We start from the raw sequence: 22,596 nt of genomic DNA on the forward strand, positions 1-22,596 counted from the left end.
GTAAAAGCCAATTATAAATGTACTGTTTTCAGACTTTTTTAAAGAGACAAACTAAAAATTTCTTTGACATTCTCATCATGCCAACTCTAGAGGACTTCACAGTGAGGTAGTGCACAACAAAAGAAAACAACAGATCACCACTCGTCGTAGAAATTTTCTGGCAACCAGCACAGTTCAGTGTTGCGGCTTATATGAAAGTGTTTTATGCTGCAGTTTCTCTAATGGGTGCTAGATCCTGGCTCCAGAAAGGCTGAGGGCCAAATGGATGAAAATGCAAGTTTGTGCCGTGTTTATTAAATTTATGCCTCACACAATCATCTCCTGGGATGGTATCATTCTTCTGGGAAGAGAGCTCAGGAGGTGCATTTCAATCATTCACTTGTCTGAAATCTTTTAAAGTAATCTCATCAAGAATTGATGTAGTAAGGCTGTATAGAAAGACTAATGGCCTAACAATATATACCGTATATATATATATATATATATATATATATATATATATATATTTGCTAAGGCAGGAGTTCAAAGACAACCATGAAACACATTTTTAAAATGAACATATATATAATACATATCTATGATGTTCCCACTCTTGCTGAATCCAGAAGCTACACTGATATTTAATGGCCAAGTCACATAAGTAAGTGGCACAGTAAAGTTAATGTATCCTCGTCTACAGTGGTAGAAGCTGGTGACATAGGAACTACAGTAGTCATAGGGCACGTTGGTGATGTGTGGCGTGCTAAAGGCTAACAAGCTAACCAGCTGGGAGCAAGCTACCAGTCAAAATCACGATCATACCAATACCTCACAGTCAGCTGGCAAGCTTGTTAGCTCAATCGCTAACGAGACAATATCTTTAAAATATTTGAGTGTCACCAAAGTTCAAATTTAAGTCAAACATTTTGTAAATGTACTTTATCCCCGCAAGCAACCACTGAAATGAATTGATTATGGCATTTTAAAATGAGACCAGGCCTCTTGGAAACAACAGCTAATAAATACCAAGTGTAGTAGCAAACATCAAAACTGTAGAATGACGATTGCTTGTAAGGTAAGTGTCACCAGATGGGTAACATCTCTTTAAGAAGTGGTGGATTGTCTCTGACTGTCTTTTATGTGTCACGTTCAATAGATTCAACAGATTCAACAATTCTACAGAGTTTTTCAAAATATTAGTTTGATGTCTGAATCTGTTGATGATAAATGTGAAAATCAAAGATCATGCGTATACCCACACATGTGGATCCTAGAACCGGTGCCACCCAAGGACGGATTGTGAGACAATGTGCTCTTGGGCACAGACATCTAAGAGGCCCCCACTCTGTCTATGTAGGAACAAGACACCCAAATTCAGTCTACTTTTAGGAATTTTGAGTCTCTTTGTGGTCATTGTGCACATATTTTTAGACGGATTTCTATGTGGTCACTTTGTTTCTCTCTGTGGTCATTTTACATTTATTTTTAATCATTTTGCGTGCCTTTGTTATCGCTTTTTGTCTCTTTGTGGTCATTTTGTGCCCTCTTTCAGTAATTTAGCATCTCTTCGTAGTTGTTTTGTATCTGTAGTCATATTTGTCTCTAGTAGTCATTCTAGGGGTCATTTATAGGCATTTTGTGTATACTTGTGGTCATTTAGCATGTCATTGTGATTGTTTTGTGTTTTTTTTAAAGAATAAGGACCCTCCTGACTGTAGTGCAGTAGGCAACCACATAAACTATTTGATTTTTATGTTTTAATGGTTTGACAGAGAAGCTTTTAGGACGTATTCTCCCCAGAGTTTCTAGTAAATAGATGGATCCATATCCATTAGAACAATCAGTTCAGTTTTATCTATAATCACTATTGCAGACATTTAGATGTCTGTAAAATAAAGGTCAATTTGAGGTCTTCCTTGCCACCATAACTGTCATTTGAATTACATTCATTATTTGTACATGCCCTCAGAGGCTGAGACTTTTTATGCAAATCCGACCCTAGCAAATCAGGTGAACCCTGGTAAATTCCGCACAATGTGCAATCAAGCATAATTATTATATCTGGTCCTCTTTGATGTGATATAGACTACGAGCGTATCTTCCTCGATGGTACCAAAATAGAAACATTTGAAGCAACAGCGGTGTTTACAAGTTACAGAAGTTGATCTGTTACTGATACTGGATTTTCTTTATTTGCAATGCAACATCTAAGCAGCATCATATCTTTGAAGAGGCTATAATCTATGTTTTACAATAAAACTGTATAAAATAACAATGTCAAAGCACTGTGACAATGTTAACGGGACGCTAACAGAAACAAACCTACAGAGAATAATTATTTATTGTGAGTTTTAGCTCATTGTCAGAATGAAAGTACTATAAAATGTACTCTCTAATATAAAGAAAATATGTGTTATGTGAGATAGTCTGTGAATGTGTGTGTTGTTGAATATTTCTGTCTATGCTTGGGAGCAACTTCATTTTTTATTTTTTATTCTGTTACTTCAGGGTGAAATGGCACATTATTTAGACTCCACACCTACTCAACTTCACACTTCTGAAAAAAAGTTTTTTTCACACCTCACTCACACAAAAGCACAGTGTTGCTTTTGATTTCATTTCTGCTCTGAATATTTATGTATCTGTGTTTCTACCTCCTCCATTATAAATTGATGTTTGTCTGTGTGTCTTGTTTGAGCTGGATGGCCATAAGTAATGTAATGGTATGTAATAACCATAATCATTATTAGGTCACTAAACACACATTCGTGTATTACGAAAAGGCAAACATCACTTGAGTTTAAGGTTTTGCCAATATTAAACACTTATAACTGCCCGGAAAAGCCAAAGGGCAGTTAGTACAAAAAAAATCTTAAACAATAAAAATGGTTTTAAAGTTTGTTTGCTGTCCCAACAAATGAATAGTTTGTACATAACTGTAACTGTGTCCTTGCTCTGCTGCTTGTCTTGGCCAGGACACTCTTGAAAAAGATAATATAATCCCAGTGAGTTTTAGTTTTCTAAACTCTGGTTAAATAATATTGAATAATAAAAAGTAGGCCCTTTTCATAACATTTTGACATAACTTTGCAGGAAAACTGTAGGATATAAGATATAATTAATATCACTTATATGTCTTCTAAGGCATATGATTCTGTGAGCTAATACTGTGTGTTTTGTTCTATATGTCTTAATCAGTGCGTGTATGTTGTTTGGCCAGTTGTTTGACATACAACGCAATAGAAGGGGCGACGTTTATGTTTAGGCAACGATAGTTGACGGTTGAGGTTAGGCATCAAAACAACTTGATTTTTTTGGACTCTACCTAACTATATAGAGTTAAGCGGTCTTAAGCTACGTCACCTGATTTTCTTCTTTACTCCGGATGTAATTTCGACAGTAATAAATTCATGGAATACAAACAAGTTCCAGTGCATTCCTTTTCATTGTTATTACTATTGTATGTGTATGAGAACAGCCGGGTATGCTGGTGCACTGACAAGTTGTATTCAACCAGAAAGTGAAACGTGCCTCACTTGAGAGTTATATGATTTCTTTTTTGAATTGTTGTTTTTTAGGCAAAAATGTAAGTCGTTTTAAATAATGCAGTGACATCATGAGGACATTTGGACCAATAATGGCTCTATGGACCCACAGAGATTTTTTTGTTGTTGTTGATGAATAGACCTCTTCTAAAGATAAAGGAGAACAGGTCTTTCCCAAGAGCAGATCCAAGAGCTCAGTTTTTGTCATGATGTAGAAGCCTCAGCAACAAGATTCAGGTTCATGTGTAGATGGTTACCCAAGGTTTGCGAAACTCTTGCAAGATGGTTAAGGCTAGGCACTGTGACACATGGTTAAGGTTAAGAGTCTCATAAGAGGATCTGCATGTCTACAGATCAAGGGCAGGCGACAGTGACTGGTTGATTTTAACAGTCATGTGTCAACTTAATACAAAGACAGGTCAGTCGGTTCAAAACTCAAATCAAACCTTACTGTAAAGTTAAGTAGCAACCCAATGAATGACACTCTTTGCACAAATTGAAATCAAGGGTGGAGAAGCGCTCTTACCTTCCAGTGATCAGGAGGAAGAGGGTGAGGATGACGAGGAGAGTAAAGCCACCAACCGCTGCTGTGACGATCACCAATACCTGGCCTTGGTCAGAAGCGATGTCTGATGCTGAAGGTGGCAGAGAAGGAAGGATTGTAAGGATGATAGAAAAAGATAAAGGGTTGGACAGAGAATATGTGAAAAACAAGGCAAAGAAGAAGAGGGACCAAAGGATGGTGGGAAAAGGGAAACCGGGAAAAAATATATAGAAAGGGAAGATGATAAGTAGGAGAAGTTGAACGTAAAGAGCGGGTATGGATGATAAAAGCAGTGAGGAGAGAAAAGAAGCAAATCAGACTGGCGGCAGGATAAAGTGAGAAGAAAGAGCAAATTTTCATTCAACATCATCTTTAATATTCCTTTCCATCAATACACCATACATAGACCATGTACGCTATCTTGATAGGCAGATTTTACGGAGAGATGTTTGATCAGCTCTTTGTAATGCAAAAAACTCTCTGTCGGCTTTCGTACTGGAATGATTCATATGCCTGCTGCTGTTTAATTAATATTATTCATTCATGAAATTGTGATTTAGTCCATGATCATTTGGTTAAATTGGTCCCATTTGATATTCATGATTTTCTTTTTTCTGTGTCTTGTCACAAGGCTAACGAATCCAAGATAATTGAAAGATGATTGCTATTACCAAACTTATTTCTATAATATTTCACACTTAATGAATATGAATTGAAGATCAGGGTGCGTGGTCGCTAGCCCGAAGAGTGAGGCTCATGTGGGTTTATACAGTATGTGGGTGTTTAGTCACAAGCATGTATGTGTGCACAGGCTGTCAAAAATATGTCTGTGTGTGTGTGTGTGTGTGTGTGTGTGTGTGAGAGAGAGTGTGTGTGTGTGTGTGTGTGTGTGTGTGTGTGTGTGTTGCTGAATAAAAGTAATTACAGACCACTCAGAGAGAAGAAGAGTGAAAGTGGTGGTGACCAGATCACACGAGACAATTTCCCCAGACGTCAACTTCACACACTCTTCACATCACTAACGAAGCAGATGTGTTGGAAGGATGCTGCTATAATAAGGTGTGTGTGTGTGTGTGTTTGTGTGTGTCTGTGTGGGGAGAGAGAAGGGGCGGCAGAGGACAGGATGAAAAATGCAAGGTGAGGGATGGGGAAAACGGATGACAGAAAAGAGGTAAAGACAAACAAGAGAGAGAGAGAGAGGCAAAAGTGACAGACGGATACAGAGCCGGTTGGAAAACGAGTGCGCGAGACAGTGACTGACAGGGAGCGAGAGAGCGACAGGGGCCAAATCTGCTTTCTCTTTTAGATAAAAGGCCAGGCAATACAAAGGCTTGGCCGAGCACCGTCTGATCCGCAGATAAAGCACAGCTTTGCCGCTTTCGAAGGGAGAGAGCCACTATGAAGCTAAATCACCCCTTAACAATACCTGAACCAACATAAAAGGGCAACTGGACCTTTGTATTTTATGAGTAGTCTTGAAATAAAGCTACTGCTCAGACACAAAAAGAAAACATACAGCGAACATCTAGGCTGAATTGTCAGATTCCCTTGATTGTATTCAATTCTTCACTTGCTTTCACAACTGATATCCTGACGCTTAAGGGGTTTAAGTTTTGTGAAGGAAACCTACAGTGTATGAAATGCATACTGTAGGAGGGCCAAATGTTCTGTAATCACAGTTAACAGATACCGAACAAAAAGCCTTAGTGAATTTTATCATTTACCAATGACATCAGTCATAATAAAATATACTGTACACACATCTCTCTAATATTCATGGCATAAATGAAACTTTGTTTTATACGCCTAAAATGTTTTAACTCACATTTTGCCTTAAATGACTGAAATATGTGTAGGAGATTAAGCCTACTTTTATTATGGCTAGAATATAGTAGTCGCTGAATTAATTATGAATTAACACGACTCGTTAAAATTTAGGATTTATTTTACCTCGAAGTAAGGGCACCACACCAAAATAAGACAGGATATTTATTAAACTTTGGTGAAGGTTTAATACCTGTTAGTTATTTAACGTAACTGATGGTTTAAATGTTATCAGTCTCGTCTTTCATTCATTCATCTTGAACGCGTTAATTCGTACCACAGCCTTTATCAGTGACCAACACTTTCTGCACAGAACGGAAGACTCTCACAACGACGTAAGGTTATAAATATTTATTTGACTACCTAACAAGGATAATACAGGATAGTGCAACACTGAATAGACATGTGAAAAAAAGGTTAAATGTGGATATAAGAAGCTTGAGACGAGAGTGATTCAGACCTACGGGCTTGTTTATAATATCACTGGCGGATAAAAAAAACTTGCTCTAATTAGCCGGCCAACAGAACTCGGATCAGAATCTAACGGTCACCAACGTTTAACCAAGAGTTGCATTAAAAGGCCAACCTTACTTCGCCGTTGATATTACAGTCGCCCTGTACTGTCTTACAGTACCGATGCAGGTTCCGTGGGTCCGCATCCCGGTGTTTGGTGGACCTCGGCTCGGTTTGTAGACTGGGTCAGCTGCGCAGTTGGATCGGCGGGTCTCGTCGGGTCCCGTCGTGGCCTGGATTTGGTACTTCCGGTGGCTTGCCTCTGGAGGTGGTTTGTGGGTTGACAAAAGTTCTGATCGGTTCTGTGGGGCTGGAGTCGCGAGTTCGATGCAATTTGCCGGCCGGACAAGAAGGCAAAGACAGCACGAGTGGTTTAACTATACTTATAAAAGATAAAAAACGTGTCGTAGAAAACTTAAAAAGTCACGCGATAAAAATAGATTAATAAACAAAAATACTTTAGTAAGGAACAAAATATAAAGTAATGTCTCTTGCTAACTTTGGGTTAACAAAGGAACGAACAGCAGGAGGGGTGGTCAGATGTGCGAAAAGGTAGAGATGCAGGAGAGGAGGTGCAGAGAGCAAGGGATGTGAAGAGAGAGAGGTCAAGAGAAAGCAGATGCAGAAGAGCCAAGGTTTAAATGGGTACATAGAAACCAGATTAGACCACACAAAACCCCATTGGACTTGTAGGGGACGCCAACGCCTCTATTTAGGTCATAAAAAGGGACAAAACTCCTAAAGCACCAAAGGTGCCAATAGCAAGTAGAAAAGAAAAAAGATATCAGAATTATTATTAATTTTTGTTTTTGTTGTGTTGTTCATTCATAAAAAATTGATTGAAGGTTCATCTCAAAGCCACCCAGTTGAAGTACTGGACACTTCAGGGGGGTAGCCGACAGACTAAATTGCATATCTAATCAGGTGTATTCTTCTCGCCAAGATGACCTGGCTGCTGACACTCCTGACAGTGGCGGCTGTCGTTAGCTCCCTTTTTGGATTGGGACTCTCCTCAGTCAACGCTGTCAGCCTCTCCACGGTAAAACGCCAAATGGGTGAATTACAGGCCCAAATTACAGACCTCAGAGCTCAGGTTAACCAACAACAGCCCGAGTTACAAGTGGTAGGACAATCATTGAAAGGAACCATCCTCGTGGTGAACACTCACAGCGAGGTCCTGAACAAGACCATCCGCGCCGTAACCTCTCTCCTGTCAGTGGTCTCGGTTGATCATGCTCACATTCAACTAGTTACCCTGCTGATGAATGACATACTTAGAGAGATAGGATCGTCAGTGGATAGCTTAGCGATGGGTAAGATTCCCCCATACCTCATTCCCCCTTCTCTGGTGCAGAACATTCTGGCAACCACCACTAGGGACGCAGTCATCCCTCTTCAGGCCCATTTAGCATACTCTCTAGGTAGTGCTGTTCCCATGTATGTCAATCCAGAACAGAGAGAGATAGGGTTCATCATCAACCTCCCTATCATTGCTGCTGAGAACATTTACAGATTGAAGGACGTGGTGAATGTGGGATTCTGGCAGGGCGACAGGCACGTTAAGGTGCAGACCCCGTCACTCATCGCCTACCACGATAACAACCCGGAACTGTATTTGGCCCCAAATTTGAGGATGTGCACCCTCACGAAGGTTCACTACCTTTGTCCCAGTAAGCCCTTTTTACGGGACAACACAGACGGAATTTGTGGACTAAAAGCCATGACTATTGACTCTCGTTGCCCAACAACCGTTACACCCAGATCCCGAATCACCACGACTCAGGCTGAAATTGTAGGAGGATGTTGGTTGGTTAACACATCAGTAAGGACAGCTACTCTGACTTACGACCAGCATGACACTGCCACCCGCATAACTCTACCCAACCAGACATTATGGATCAGCGTACCAAAGAACCCCATCCTACATGTTGATGACGTGGCTCTCTACTACTTGGACTCGGACCAATACGAAAGTGAGATTGAGGTTTCTGAGTTCTTCAGAAAGCATACTCAGAAGTATGCCCAGAGACCATTCAGCAAGTGCACTACGAAGGGACTAGGACCATTGATCTGACACCGGTTGATGATGTACTTAAAGAAATCTCCTCTCAAAAGAAGCACCCTATCCAGCCCATCACGTATGCCTGGTCGACCCCTGACTCAGTGCTCGCAGCCGCGGTAGTATTAGGTTATTTTATAACTTTCGCCATGGCTTTCTTCTACCTCAAACGCACCCAAAGCTTACAATGCAAGCTCAACAAGTGTACCAGTGGGTTAGCCAAGATAGTTAGAGGCAGAGGGACAAACCCAAATCATCCTCCCGCCGGACTCCGTGTTGTGGAGGAAGGGAGCAATGAGCCACAGGAGGTTATTTTTTTCCAGCCCCCATCCGCCTTCTATAAATATGCGAATAACCGAAGAAATCAGTCTAGAGATAGTCAGGTTTGTTTATTAACGGTATGCCCTATCTTTCCTTATTCCCTTTTACCTTTATAAAATTAACACCAACGTTTAACCATGAGCTGTGCCATAACCATTTTTGCCTCCTCAACGACGACGGGCAGAACTCCCCATCGGTGACCAGCGGAGCCCTTCAACAAGGCCCTTCACAGCTTCTTATTAGAATTCCGGCATGAAAAGCAGTTGATTGGCTCAGAGCCAAAGGGTTAAGTATAGTAACCCCCCCTTTTCGTTCAACTTTCTCCTGCACCTCTGACCCCCTCTGTTACTTCACCTCCTGCACTTATCTCTTCTCCCCTCTTCGTTCCCTTTGTTCTTTTGTCTAACTTTGTTAACCCAAAGTAAGCAAGAGATGTTGTTTTCTTACTTAAGTATTTTCGTTTATTTTAAGTAACTTTATAAGTTTCTACGACACGTTTTTATTTTTTCCTAAGTATAGTAAAACCCCTCGTGCCGTCTTTTCCCTTTTGTCCGGTCGACAAATTGCATCAAACTCTAGTTCAGAACCAGTCAGAACATTTTTGTCAACCTACAAACAACCTCCAGAGCCACAGCCACCTGAAGAGTCGGGACGGGACCCGACGAGACCCGCCGATCCAACCGCGCAGCTGACCCAGTCTACAGAACCAGAACTAAGGTCCGCCAAACACCGGGACGCGGACCTACAAACCTGCATCGGTACTGTAAGACGCCAGGGCGACTGTAATATCAACGGCAAAGTAAGGTTGGCCTTTTAATGCAACTCTTGGTTAAACGTTGGTGACAGTTAGATTCTGATCCGAGTTCCTTTTGACAGGCTAATTAGAACCAGTTTTAAAGTCCGACAGTAACATTATAAACCAGCCCCATAGACCTGAATCACTCTAGTCTTAAGCTTTTATATCCACATTTAACCCTTTTTCACTTCTCTATTCAGTGTTGCACTGTCCTGTATTCTCTTTGTTAGGTAGTCAAATAAATGTTTATAACTTTACGTCGTTATGAGAGTCTTCCGTTCTGTGCAGAAAGTGTTGGTCCCTGATAAAGGCTGTGGTAGGAATTAACGCGTTCAAGACGAGACTGATAAAAATTTAAATAATCAATTACTTTAAATAACTAACAAGTATCAAACCTTCACCAAAGTTTAATAAACATCCTGTCTTATTTTGGTGTGGTGCCCTTACTTCGAGGTAAAATAAATCCGAAATTTTAACGAGTCGAGTTAATTCATAATTAATTCAGCGACTAATATATTTTAGCCATAATAAAAGTAGGCTTAATCTCCTACATATGTGACAAATATGTAATTAAATCAACAAAATATATTCATGTGATATATAAATACATCACAACATTAATGGCTAAAATGTTGCATTGAACCTGAACCTTATCGGTTGACTCATCATTACATACTGTCTATTTCCATTTATTTGGGAATGCTACACCTTCCCCCGGTTTTACATGTGACAATTTGTGACAAAAAAACTCTCATATTAATTTTTAATAGGAAAACATTGAACTACCTCTTCAGTAAAAACCTAAGTTTACGAAAATAAATAGAAATTCATATTGAAAAGGACAAATAATGTCTGCAGCAAGCAAATGTAAGATGTTTTAAGCAAAATCGGAAAAAATAATAATGATAATAATAATAATAATAATAATAATTACTATTACCATAAAGTGAGAAGACATTTCTTTAAAGTGCATTATTATAAATTATATTTCCCCATGTTTTAACCCATAGTAAGCGCAAATATTTCACATTATTGCCAAACACTTTCCAATCATAGCATCATCTATTTTTGAATCAGTAACCATTTTTTAAAAAATTATCATTGCAATCCTGAACAATATTCCTAGCCACATATCAAGATTTGGATGTTAAAGCTTCTTACTGCTTTAACACCATACTGCTGATATTTTTGTATACAAACTCAATCTAGACTTTTACTGCATGACCAGGCTAGTTCAAAGTGTCTTCTTTATGGTCCCAAATTAAGTGTGATAAAATATACAGTGCGGGTTGATTTCATATGGTGGTAAAATTAAGTTGTGGTAAGAACAAAACATTCAGAAATAAAGACACATTATAATATCGATTGGACCAGCAGTGTTGATTGGGACATTAGTGTTTGTGATTTTGTGACTGTATATAGAATAGATAGAAAGGGCATTGGGCCATTTGCTGTGGTAATTTAACTAGCACAAAACAAAATGGCGATTGTTTTTTTCATTGTCATGGTGAGAGCACTCGTCAGGAAAGTGCATTGCTAATGCTGCCATGCCCCCATAACCCATCAGTCACAGAAAAAGAGTGGCACTCATCTGGCAATAGCAATGTGTGTTCCAATGCGTTGATGGGAGTTTGTGGTTGAAGCAAAAGTTGTTAAACTTAACTCTGACTATTCTGCTACGTTAATCTGAATGGAAATTAACTTTCTATTCAATTTAATTTCTTTGCTGTATATGCTTCTTTCCTGGGTACATTCTCCAGGAATTCATTTATTAACTTATTTGCTGTTGTGCTCCTGGTGCAGGCTGCCCTCAGCACTGCTACAGGCGACAGGACATGAACTTCATCTGACCCTGAACTGCTGCTTGCAGCCTGCTGCTGCTGCTTCTGCATCTCAGCCTGAAGTGTTATTTTCATGCAAAAGCAAAGGTTTTAACTGGCTTTGATACAGCCAATAAATGTGATTTGGAAAGTGCTACTGTGTGTTCATACTTACTGATGTTGTCTGTTCATACAATGTAGACTAATAAGGGATGGCTCGCCCTTTTCACCAGCATCAACCCAACCGGACATTAAGGCCATGTTTACACTTAACACTTTAAAATGCGTTTCGGTGATTGGAACACAAGTGGCTTATGTCAGTTCAGCTAGAAGGTCAAAGAGCCCCGTGCACAATAATTACATCCATACTCATGGCAGTCATGCTGGCAGTGTTGTTAATTGAGCTGTATATATATATATATATATATATATATATATATATATATATATATATCGTTGTCAACACATCTCCTTCTTTAGGGAAAAATGATGGACGAAAACATTTACAAAACATTTAATTTAAGTTATAGAGCATTGGCATGTCCTGCATTTATGACGTGTTTTCATGTTAATTCCTGTAATCAGATCGCAATGTGTCTTGGTGGTCGTTTAAAATTGTATTTAGCACTGGTCACCTGTGAGACGATTGTTTTTTTTTTTTACTCCTTAACCTGAAATAGACCAAGTGCTGATCATGATCTTAACCCCAGACCAAAGTCTTTATTTTATTCTAGTTCTTTGCAGGGGTGAGGTAGTTGGACTATTTTCCATATTTGTCATTTTGCTGTGAAAGGAAGCACAAATACACACATCCACATAAAGACAGATTCATCCCAACCCATTAAAAAGCACTGTAGATGGTCTTGGGTACTTACAGTCACCTGTAGTTTTGTATTCATATTTAGGGGTGAAGGAACTGTATCCGGCTGCCGTGCGGGTGCGAACACAGAAGACGTACCAGGTGGCTGGTTTCAGACCTGAGATTATCACACTCGGGGCCTTGGTGCGTGTTGACGAGTAGCTCAACTGCTCATGTTCCTGTGGGAGAGAAACAATCTCACGACTGACGGACATATTTAGCTCAATTTACACTCACAGTATGTGTGTAATTAGTGTCGTTTTCGCTTTGGCTGCTGCTAAAAGCACCAGTGACAAGGTCTGCCTTCAAACTTTAGCTACCAATTATTGACGTACTGCATACACATCATATTCAAAATAATGTTGTGCCCATAACTGTGCAGAGAAAGCATAAATTGGTTGTCTATTCAATCTAAAATAAGTAATTATTCTTAAAATCATATAACTATGGATTCTATTTGTTCCTTTGGACCCTTAAACTGCAGGAAAATCCCATTTTTTCTCTTAGGAGGAATGGCTTGGACAATAATCAACATTTAAACCATTTATCTTCAATATATCTGTACAATAATAAATCAGAACAGGGTGATTTTAAATTGGAGACCTCTACATATATATTTAAACATTTGGCTTCTCTAGATGCACAGACAATGTCCACTGATGCTCTATTGAAGAGCTTTACTTTTCACACACTACTCACCTGTATTTGGACAACATAATTGATAACATAACAAATCCCAGCCAGGTCAACAGTTCTTCATGTGACAGTTTAATGAGTGGACTACATTGCTGTGCCAGGGTGTTAAAGCAATTCTTAACTTTCTGGCTTAAAATGCTCCTAATAAGCGTATGGTACACTATATTTAAAATAAATCTACCAGGTGTTGAAGCTCAAAAATATTCAATCCTCATATATTTTTGCTAAAAGTCAGACCGAATTATTTTATTCGGTCCAAACATAAGGATTTGCCAAGCTTCCTGCATGTGATGAAAGGAGAATCTTTATCCCATCTTACACACTTGCATTATCCTTAACCTCTGACCAAATAAAAATCTTCAGATAAGTCTCTGACCTGAACAAAGATCATAAATGTACATCTCCACGCTTTTAGACCACACCTGGACAGAGGCAGAATTAACTGTACCTTCTCATAATATTTGATCTCGTAGTCGAGGATGAGCAGAGTCATTTGTTCGGGTTGCTGCCAGGAGAGAGCAATGCTGTTTGGAGAGGCCCAGTCCTTCTTCAGAGTCCCAACCACAGACGGACCTGGTTTGAATACAAAATAAACAGTTTCACTTTTAATGTCTTTATTATAATGTGTTTGTCACAAAAATGTAATGAATCAGACAATCTTTGGTGGGTACCCTGATGAATAAAGTAAATAAAATAAATATGGTATATTAATTTATACAGCAAAAGATGGCATACTAGACATTTTTCTTGTGGACTCCTGACTCCCCTTAACCAGCCGCTAGGGGCCATATGTGGTCAATGACTGCTTCAGTAGAAAAAGGTATTTAGCTAAGTTAAAAACAAGCCTTACCTCATTAGAAATGTTTGGTCTCATTTTGAAGCAGAGCCTCTAAAGATTAACTCCATAGCCGATATGTTATGATCAACTTAAGTTAGTTATGATACATGATGAATAAATCCCTGTTCTTGTTAGCTCCACCGCTGGTTGGCAGCCATGATGTATTAGCATCGAGTGAGTTTTTTTTCCAGGTGCAGCAAGGTTGGTAATAGGACAGTGGAGTGAAGTGTTGTGGGGCAGTGTGTCCACAAGTTCATGTTCAGCGGCTGTGTATTCTCATTATTTTGGAGAGGGAAGGGAGACACAGGGCTGCATGGTCGAGTCAAACAAGCACAAGGCTGATTTTGTTGATTTAATTTTACTTGAGGTCTTTAAACCATTTGTGCTCTGTGTTGTTTATGTTGCAGGTCGCTGGCATTGTCCATGGATGATGGATTACATTGAAGAATGTGATGCATTAAGTCATTTTGAGTAACGAGCATATTTACCTTTACTTTCTAGTACTTTGGTTAAGGACCAAATACCTGTAAAACTAATGACATACCCTTTAACCACAGGTGTATTCTGTGACAATTAAAAAAGGATTAGCATGCTAATAGCTACGGTACAGTAAAATGATGCCATGTTCAACATTATCTGCTAAATATCACCATGCTAACAGTGTTTTTGTAAGAGCTGCTCGTGTGGCTGCAGACGCTTAGTCTTGTTGAATTAGGGGGAACCAGTTGACCTCAGCAAGCAGTCAGTTTGATAAGAATGTGCACTGACTACAGAGTGGGGAGCTTTTCTATGGTGCAGCCAGTATACAACAAGGCTGTAGACAGTGCACACAATGAAACTCGACCGTCACAGTCATGAACCAGTCAGTGTTTCACAACTTTAAATAGAACGTCATATAAGGTAAGCCATCATATGAACCCATTGATGAGAATACATTGAGCAAAAAAAGAAATCCAATGGTTGACAACATGGGGGTGTGCATACACATAAAACAGGAGGTGGACTAACACCTGTCCACCTTGTCTGCAATAATTATAATAATTACTCCACATCCATGCTGACACTCAGTTATTATATTTCAAAAATAGGCTCCTTTCAAGTCCCTGGAGAAAGATCATCTTGTTTTAAGCGAAAATAAGTTGAGGAAGCTACATTTTCCTTTCTTGGACTCAATTGCATTAGCTTTGCTCTATGAATTTCTGCTGGGTAAATAATTGTTCTGAGCTCCCAAAAGAGGTCAGCAGATGTAACTGCCCTGAGAGCCATTATCGTCTATTATAACATCTAATGTTACAGAGCTTTTCTCATTTGTATTCACAGTAAAGTGATGCAAATATTTTTTACTTTTTTTATCCATTTATTCTACAGTGGTGTGCCTGGGGAAGCTGTGTACGGTTATCACATCGGCTGATGATGGGTAATGGGTACGCATGGGAGATCTGGGATGGGGTTTAGGTTTTGGGGCTTGTGGAGGAGAATCCTGGGGTTAGAGGTTGGGAGCTGGATGACATGAGAGCCGTGGGCTGTAGGGGTTTGAGCTTGTTAGCCAGAGGCCTACTGCTTCAAATCTGATAGAAGGTGAACACTTCTGTTCCCTTCATCCCTCTCTTACTTGCTCCCCTCTCTCCTTCACCTCCTGCCTCTTTTTGTCCATTTGCTGATCTGTTGGCTTTATCTCTTCATACCCTCATACATGGTTTTAACACTCTGTCCTCAGCTCCTTCCTTCCCTGCACATTTCCAAATTTCCCTCTTCACTCAGAATGGGAGTGAAATTAATTAAAAGGATATATTATGGACAGGAACTCAAAAAAGGAGAAGAGTTCAAACTTGGTTGGAAGAGAATTGAAGAGATGGAGATTTACACATTACTTTAAAATTATGTTCGCAAAAGAAGAGCAGAAATGCTTAAATTCTGTGCAAAAGACGCATTTCCGTTGCCTCAATGGTGCTGTGGGTAAGCAGCAAACCCCCGGGGGCTGGAAAATGAACATGAAAAATAAAGATGTTTACAGCCAGTCTTCAGTCCACCTCAGCTCCATGTCTTTGCCTGTTTTTGGATTAGCCGGAAATTAGGTGGCAATGGATGGAGCCACCGGGAGCCTTCATTTTGGCTCTTCAGAAACCGATGTCGGTGACATCAGGTTTTATACAGTCTATGGCTGTGGGTCTAATATGATAGGAATACAATTTTAATATAATATAATATTAAGTATCATTGTGAATGTATTGGTTTAAATATGGAAAATGTGTGTCTAAAAAGTCTTAGCTCTATTTGCAAAAGAGGGATATCTGTAAATATGTTGGACATTAATCACATGCAAAGTCATGATAACTGTGACAAATGACTAAAACATATACTTCATCATACAATCAACAACTTAGTTCAATAGATAATTTTAACTGTATAAAAACATGGTAATGTATGAAAAAAAGCTGGAGGGGTTAGGTATACAAGTGTTGTGCAGCATCCAGCTCTTTTACATTAAACACATTTTAATGCTTGGCCTCTCTTTAATATCCACCAACTTAATAGCCATGTAAGGCTGTCTGAAATGTTAACAAAAATAACACAATATCATGCGTGAGTGAAAACGGCTAATAATATTAATATAATCAGCAAGCTCAAAGGGCAGTGGTGTGTGTGTGCATACACGTGTATGTTGGGGTTTACTGTATGTGAGTGAATGTGTATGTTTTTATCTTAAAACGAGAGTATTGGGCAGCTGGAGTAGAAAATAAAACGTCTTTTCACAAGCAACACAACAAGCCAACGCAGTTGACATCTTATTAGGTGTTATTATTACATATAACCTCTCATATGCCCATTTCACTCACAGCTTACTCGTTATACTCTCTGTTCCATCTCTCCTCGGTGGAAGAAATATATTATCTCAGGGGGATTTTATCTGATCTAACTCTGTCTAATGAACAACTCTGTTGAAGCAAGACTTCCTGCGCTGTGCTGCTTATGCCAGCTGGGTACAACAGTGGCGGCAGGGCAGTGTGGTTTGCGGAGAGAGTCATGCAGTTGAGGCATTAAACTAAGACACAGCAAGATGGTTGGCATCTGCTGTGAGCATACAGCTCCCTGATAGGAAACAATAAACAAATCCTAAATACAGTCTCCCCCTGACTTACAGATTCAAATCAACCTCCCACCGCAAGGCACTGCACAGCGCACACTCACGAGGTGTGCAAGTAAACAAGGGAACACAGTTTAGAGGAAACAAATGCACACAAACCCACACACCCACACACACACACACACACACACACACACACACACACACATACACACACACACACACACACACACACACACACACACACACACACACACACACACACACACACGAATAGAGGACAGCCGACGTGTGTGGAGACAATATCTTTGTTGAAGAAGCAGGATCACAGCCTGTCTGGTAGAAATAACAGGCAGTAATGTAGAAATGTGGCAGCTGTGCTTGCACGTCAAGAGAGAACTCATCATGACACAACACTCAGAAATGGCTTCCTACAGCAATCATACAAAAGCCACAGTTGCTCTAATTGAGCCATTTTCACAAACCTAAAGAAAAATAATGCAGTAATGTCTTTCAGCTCGCGTATGCTTCTTCCTGTGCTCACAGTGCGGATTTAATCTTTTGTGATGTAGAGCCATTCTGGGTTATTTTACACAATGGATGGGAGAAAACTATAATCTGATTATGAGTCTATGTAGGAGCCTGAAAAGTGAAGCCAGTGTGAAAATGCCTTGAACATATGTGGGGGGACAAATTGAAGTCTGACTGTAGTTTCCAGTCTTCTTCAGAACAGCAGGGTGCTCATTTTCTAATTATGGTCCTATTTAGAGTAAATTGACTTAGAAGCAAGGTATGCTTTAGGGTGTGGCTACCTTGTGATTGACTAGCCACTACCATGAACGATGTGTACATTTAAATAGCCACGAAATGTTTTTTGAACTGAGTCCGTGCTTTCATCTTTAAACGTTGTCCTTTTCAGTGTGTTTTCAGTTCATGAAAAGTAATTTTAACTTTTTGGTTTCCCAAACATGTCTTGTTTATTGTTTGGAGGATGCACCATGCTAACCTAGCTAGCTAGCTATTTAGCTCGTCCCCAGCTCCACCTTCTCTTCCAAAATTTGGTTGTTTCTAGCTACAAAAAAAACAATATGGCGTCAGCCAAAATGCAAAACTATAAATAGAGTTTGGGGAGGAGAAGCCCTGAACCTGAACTGACTGCAAAAAGAACTACGTTATTGCACTGGAAACTCTGTACATGAGTGGGTACTATATATTGTGTAAACCAGTCTCAAATGCTTTGATATGTGAATTTGCTTTCCTTAGTGAAATAGAAGAAGTGTGTTCTTTTTTGATACTCTGGTTTGTTCAGCTCGATGCTATGTGCTCTCCTTTTCTCTCTTCTCATGAACCTTGAAGTGAAAAATGTGTTCAAACTCTCTGGCTGAGAAACCGTTGAGTGTGACTGTTGTGATTCCTTGACTCTCGATCACATGAATTCATGATGTGTTGTGTACCTTTGTGTCCTGGGGAGTAACTAAATTTATGTTTTGGGTCTCCAACTGAAAAAGTTTGGGAACCTTTTCTAAACAATCCCTGAAAACTCATGACCTCGAAGCCTAGACATCATGTGGTCCCATCAAATTTCAGAGCTGCATTCAATTCCATTTGGACAACTTTTTGAGACAGATATTTGAGTTGAAAGACATCAGAAACTACAGTGTCTGCCTCTGTGTGCATTGTGGTTGCATATTTCCAAAGGCTGGGGTGTGAAACACATCACTGTCTCCAGGCATCTACATAATCTTTTGAGGATACAGGACACGCAGCAACTGTTTTTAATGATTCTGTATGTGGGTTATTAGAGTTGCAGCATGAAATCTGCCAGAGGAACTCAGGAGCATTGGAAAGCCATTAGAAACACCAGTCAATTACGATGCCCGATGGATGGATTTTCCAGTCAAGCGTGGTTAAGCTAAACATAAACTAATGGGGAGTCTTTAAATGAGCTTGACCTGCATATGATTTTAATTAGCTTTCCTGCCCTAAAGGCTTCCATTAACTGTTTGAAAAAAATCAATAGAGCCAGTATTGATGCTGAGCGAGAGCTTAAACGATGTCCTAACACTCCACTGATTCACTGCTGATAGAGAGATAGTGTGTGAGAGAAACACGCACACAATAAAGGTGCTGTTGTTTACAACTGTCATATTGATATGTCTGTCTCTTTTCTAGAGACAGCAGTTGTGTTTGTCTTGCGGCTGATTCAAAGTGTTCTTTTGGCATGTATCTTCATGGGTGGATAGAATAAAAAAGAAATTACTGGACTATTTACTAACACACACACACACACACACACGCACGCAGACGCACACGCACACACACTTGCTGTGCAAATATTCATACATAATTTTGATTTGATTCAAATTAGTTCAATTCAATACCATGCGACTTGATTCCAAGCGGCGCCTGACATCGGTGCGTACTTGGCATGCTTTAGAAGCACTTCATAGTTGTTTCAGGGAACTAAGGGAATAAATGAATTGAAGTTGTCTCCAACGTTACCACCGGGACCCTAAAGTAATCAGTTGGAGCAATGTCATGTTTGTAGAATCTGTAATGTGTGTGTGTCTTAATGTCTGGCTGTCTGTGTGTGTGTGTGTGTGTGTTTGTGTGTGTGTGTGTTTGTATGTGTGTGCGTGTGGTTTTGTGTGTGCTGCTTTTACAAACTGCGAGACAAAACTAAAGTGACATGCGGTCGGCTTTGAGGACTATCGTCGTTACCCTTCATTAATGCTGGAGGTCATTCCCATTGCGATGTGGGTCATCTGCTCTCTGCCTTGAACTCTATGCATAAACACGCAGACCTCACCACAGAGACCTGACAATCAAATAAACTGTTGGGTCTAAGTCTAATTATAGAGTATAAATAAGTGAATGATCTGCTTAAGATGATCAAGCACAGTTTAATTGGAGTTGTTGCCTCATTAGCACTGACCTCTGTGGTTAACACCCTAGAATCGGATCTCCCTGCAGTATGTGCCTGTTTGTTAGGCAAAAGTGCTGCATTTGAGAAAGAAGTTTTTATTTTAGTCTATTTATTTTCATGGTCCAAGGGGCATTCTGGCCAGTTGAGCTTTCAGTGTGCGACGGGAAATGTGAAGGGCTTCTCCTGTCCTGATGTCAGTGGGGAGCTTGTTCCACCATTGTGGAGCCAGGAGAGCCAACAGATGCGGCTTAATTGTTAGAGAATCCTACACCCTGTCTCTCAGGATGGGATACTTGTGTTCCTTGAGTGTAACAGAAATATAACTGCACTCCCTAAAACACCTCAAAGTTATATGTGTGTGATAGTCTTTTTGGCGGCATCTTTAGTGTCCCCTTCAGGAATTGCTCTTGAGAAATCTTTACGTTTATTATCCCCCACCGACAGTGTAATGAAACATCCGCTGTTGGACACAGCCTTTGTTAATAGTAGCTTTTATATTGGTGACTATCCATTTCCCAAACAGTGTTATAATCCGCTTTGCCCAGATATTTCTTTTACGCTTGCACAAGCTTTCTTTGAAAAATGTTTGGGAGCTTTGGATTCAGACTTTGAAGATGATACTGTTCATCGCATAGAACTTGTGTATGGTACATATGCCTGCTTCTGAATCCATTCACCTGTTTACCTATGGTAGCTACAGATTCCTTTGCCCATCTCCTTCTCTACAATCTCCATACAAAGGGCTGCAATTTGCTGGCCAATTGTCTACAGCAATCTCGCCCAACTGTGGTGATATAGGCTTCTTTTAGAGGTATATTGTTGCTGCCTGCAGTCTCAGACAGGAAAATTGATGTGACCCCTATGACACCAAATAGCTGTCAACTGGATCTTAACTGGGACAGTTTCTTGTTCTCCCTCGATAAACCTGCAATCTCCCTGCTGTGGTGGCTGTCTTTAGTATGACAGTGGAGAAAAGCTCCTAAGACTCATTTACCCCATCCAGATGGTGGCTACATCAGTCACCCGGACCATTTATCACGTGTATATGCTGAGTACGAGGAGTTAACAGGTAATTAAAATCATCAGTCGTGCAACAAAAGCAAGGATTGAGGAGGCGGAGTGAAAAAGAGAGAAGGAAGGAGACCTTTCTGCAAGTTCAGAGCTATTTCCACCCTCTCAGAAAATAGGAGTAGGGAGAGCAACAAAAAAAGAAGGAAAGAGAAGTAAATCAAAGAAACCTAGTGAGACAAAGCCTGACTTTGGATGGTCTTTGACTTGCAAACAGCCTGTTACATTTAAACCGTTATCTTCTCATTGACAATCAGCACTCAAGCAGCGGGGGGAGGGATTAAAGGGCAGACAGATAGATACAAAGTGAAAAGAAGTGTTGTCTACTGTCTCGTGGAGGAGGTTTGTGTGCTAGCTAGCCTGTCTGACACTCTGAGGTCCCATCTTTAATAGGGTCCCTGCTTGTCACTGATCCCTCTTGTTCCAACTTAATGGGGACGTGGAGAAGCAATGACGTGTGGGAAAGGCCAGTGAAACCTACCCTATACTGGCCCACCACAATCAATACTCATTTGGCTTCCACCTCTCTTTTCCCAAAAGTAATTAATGAGAAGAACGGAAGTATCTGGCCGCTGACAGCTGATTTCCCTGCCGGTCCCTGTTCTTAACACCCTGTCCACTTCTCACGCTGCTACTTAAAAGCTTCATTATGGTTGAAACCAAGCAGTCAGTATTGGAAAGTGACACAGATATGGGCAGACATAGATGTCGATGCGCAAAATGTTCTTTTAGGATAAAAACCGAAAAGAAAGGTCCTCATAGTCACAAGTTTAGTGTGGGTAGATAAAACACATGCATTTTCACTCAACATAAATTAAGTTGGAAATATGAAAAAATATGATATTTTGGACAACTTCTGACATATAACCATTGGTGAAATAATGTTTGGAGACATTTTGCACCATCAATTTAAAAAATGAAATCCAAAACACATTAATAGGCTTTGTTGATTTCTTGTGTATTTAGTTAGTAATAAAAAAAAAAGCTTAAACATACAACTTGCCTAGCCTATGACTTGAACTGATTCTACTAAAAAATATAAATCATATTTCACAATGAAATAAGATGTTGGCATTGCACATTTCTAAGTATGTTAACTCAACATTTCAAAACCTGCATGTTTTAAACATGTGGTTATTTTGTGGATCTTTGAGGAGCTATTATGCTTTTCTGTCTTTTCTGAGATATAAATGTTGTTTTAATGTTTTATAGTCACATAAACAATACCAAAGTGTCGAATAAAGAAGTACTTGCATTTAGACGTGAGCTCAGTCGACCGTCTGGGTCGGCTGTGCTCAGCTCTGAACGCTACGGTGTCAGTCGCGAATAAGGATTTCTTCAAATTTCCGGAATTTGTCTACGTAGAATAATCCTGACTTCCCTATTGGCCATGCTGCTACACACAGGCTCAAACAGTAAGCTGTGAGTTCGGCCACTTTTATGCGGTTTTTGGTGTTTATTTTGGAGGTTAATATGTTAAAGATAACGTTAGCATGTTGTGCGACTTCAGGGCAAGCTTCCATATAAACAGTGTTTTCAGCTGCTGAGGTCACTGATTCCATGGTAAGGGGCATTTTTCTGCACGCAGCATTAACAGCTGACCAATCATAGCAGAGCCAATCAGCTGACCAATCAGAGCACACTTGGCTTTTTGGGAGAGGGGGGCAGATGCTCAGACAGAGCTTGACACAGAGGTGCAGCTGCTGCAGCAATGGACAGTATG

General features: G+C 40.0%; 1 protein-coding gene across 1 annotated transcript in view; it reads right to left on the minus strand.

Annotated features, from left to right (window-relative positions):
• The window catches only part of LOC310952863 (ephrin type-A receptor 6-like), a gene marked incomplete at both ends in the record, with an annotated part of 191,537 nt that overhangs the window by 24,254 nt on the left and 144,687 nt on the right, over positions 1–22,596 (minus strand). Inside the window, 3 exons of the mRNA XM_083921660.1 lie at positions 4,051–4,159; positions 12,277–12,439; positions 13,405–13,529. Of these exons, the coding sequence (XP_083777786.1) occupies positions 4,051–4,159; positions 12,277–12,439; positions 13,405–13,529 (397 nt within the window). The remainder of the gene's footprint in view (positions 1–4,050; positions 4,160–12,276; positions 12,440–13,404; positions 13,530–22,596) is intronic.

This window comes from Echiichthys vipera (genome assembly GCF_963691815.1).
Source record: "Echiichthys vipera genome assembly, chromosome: 10".
In the NCBI taxonomy this organism is placed as follows: Eukaryota; Metazoa; Chordata; class Actinopteri; order Perciformes; family Trachinidae; genus Echiichthys; species Echiichthys vipera.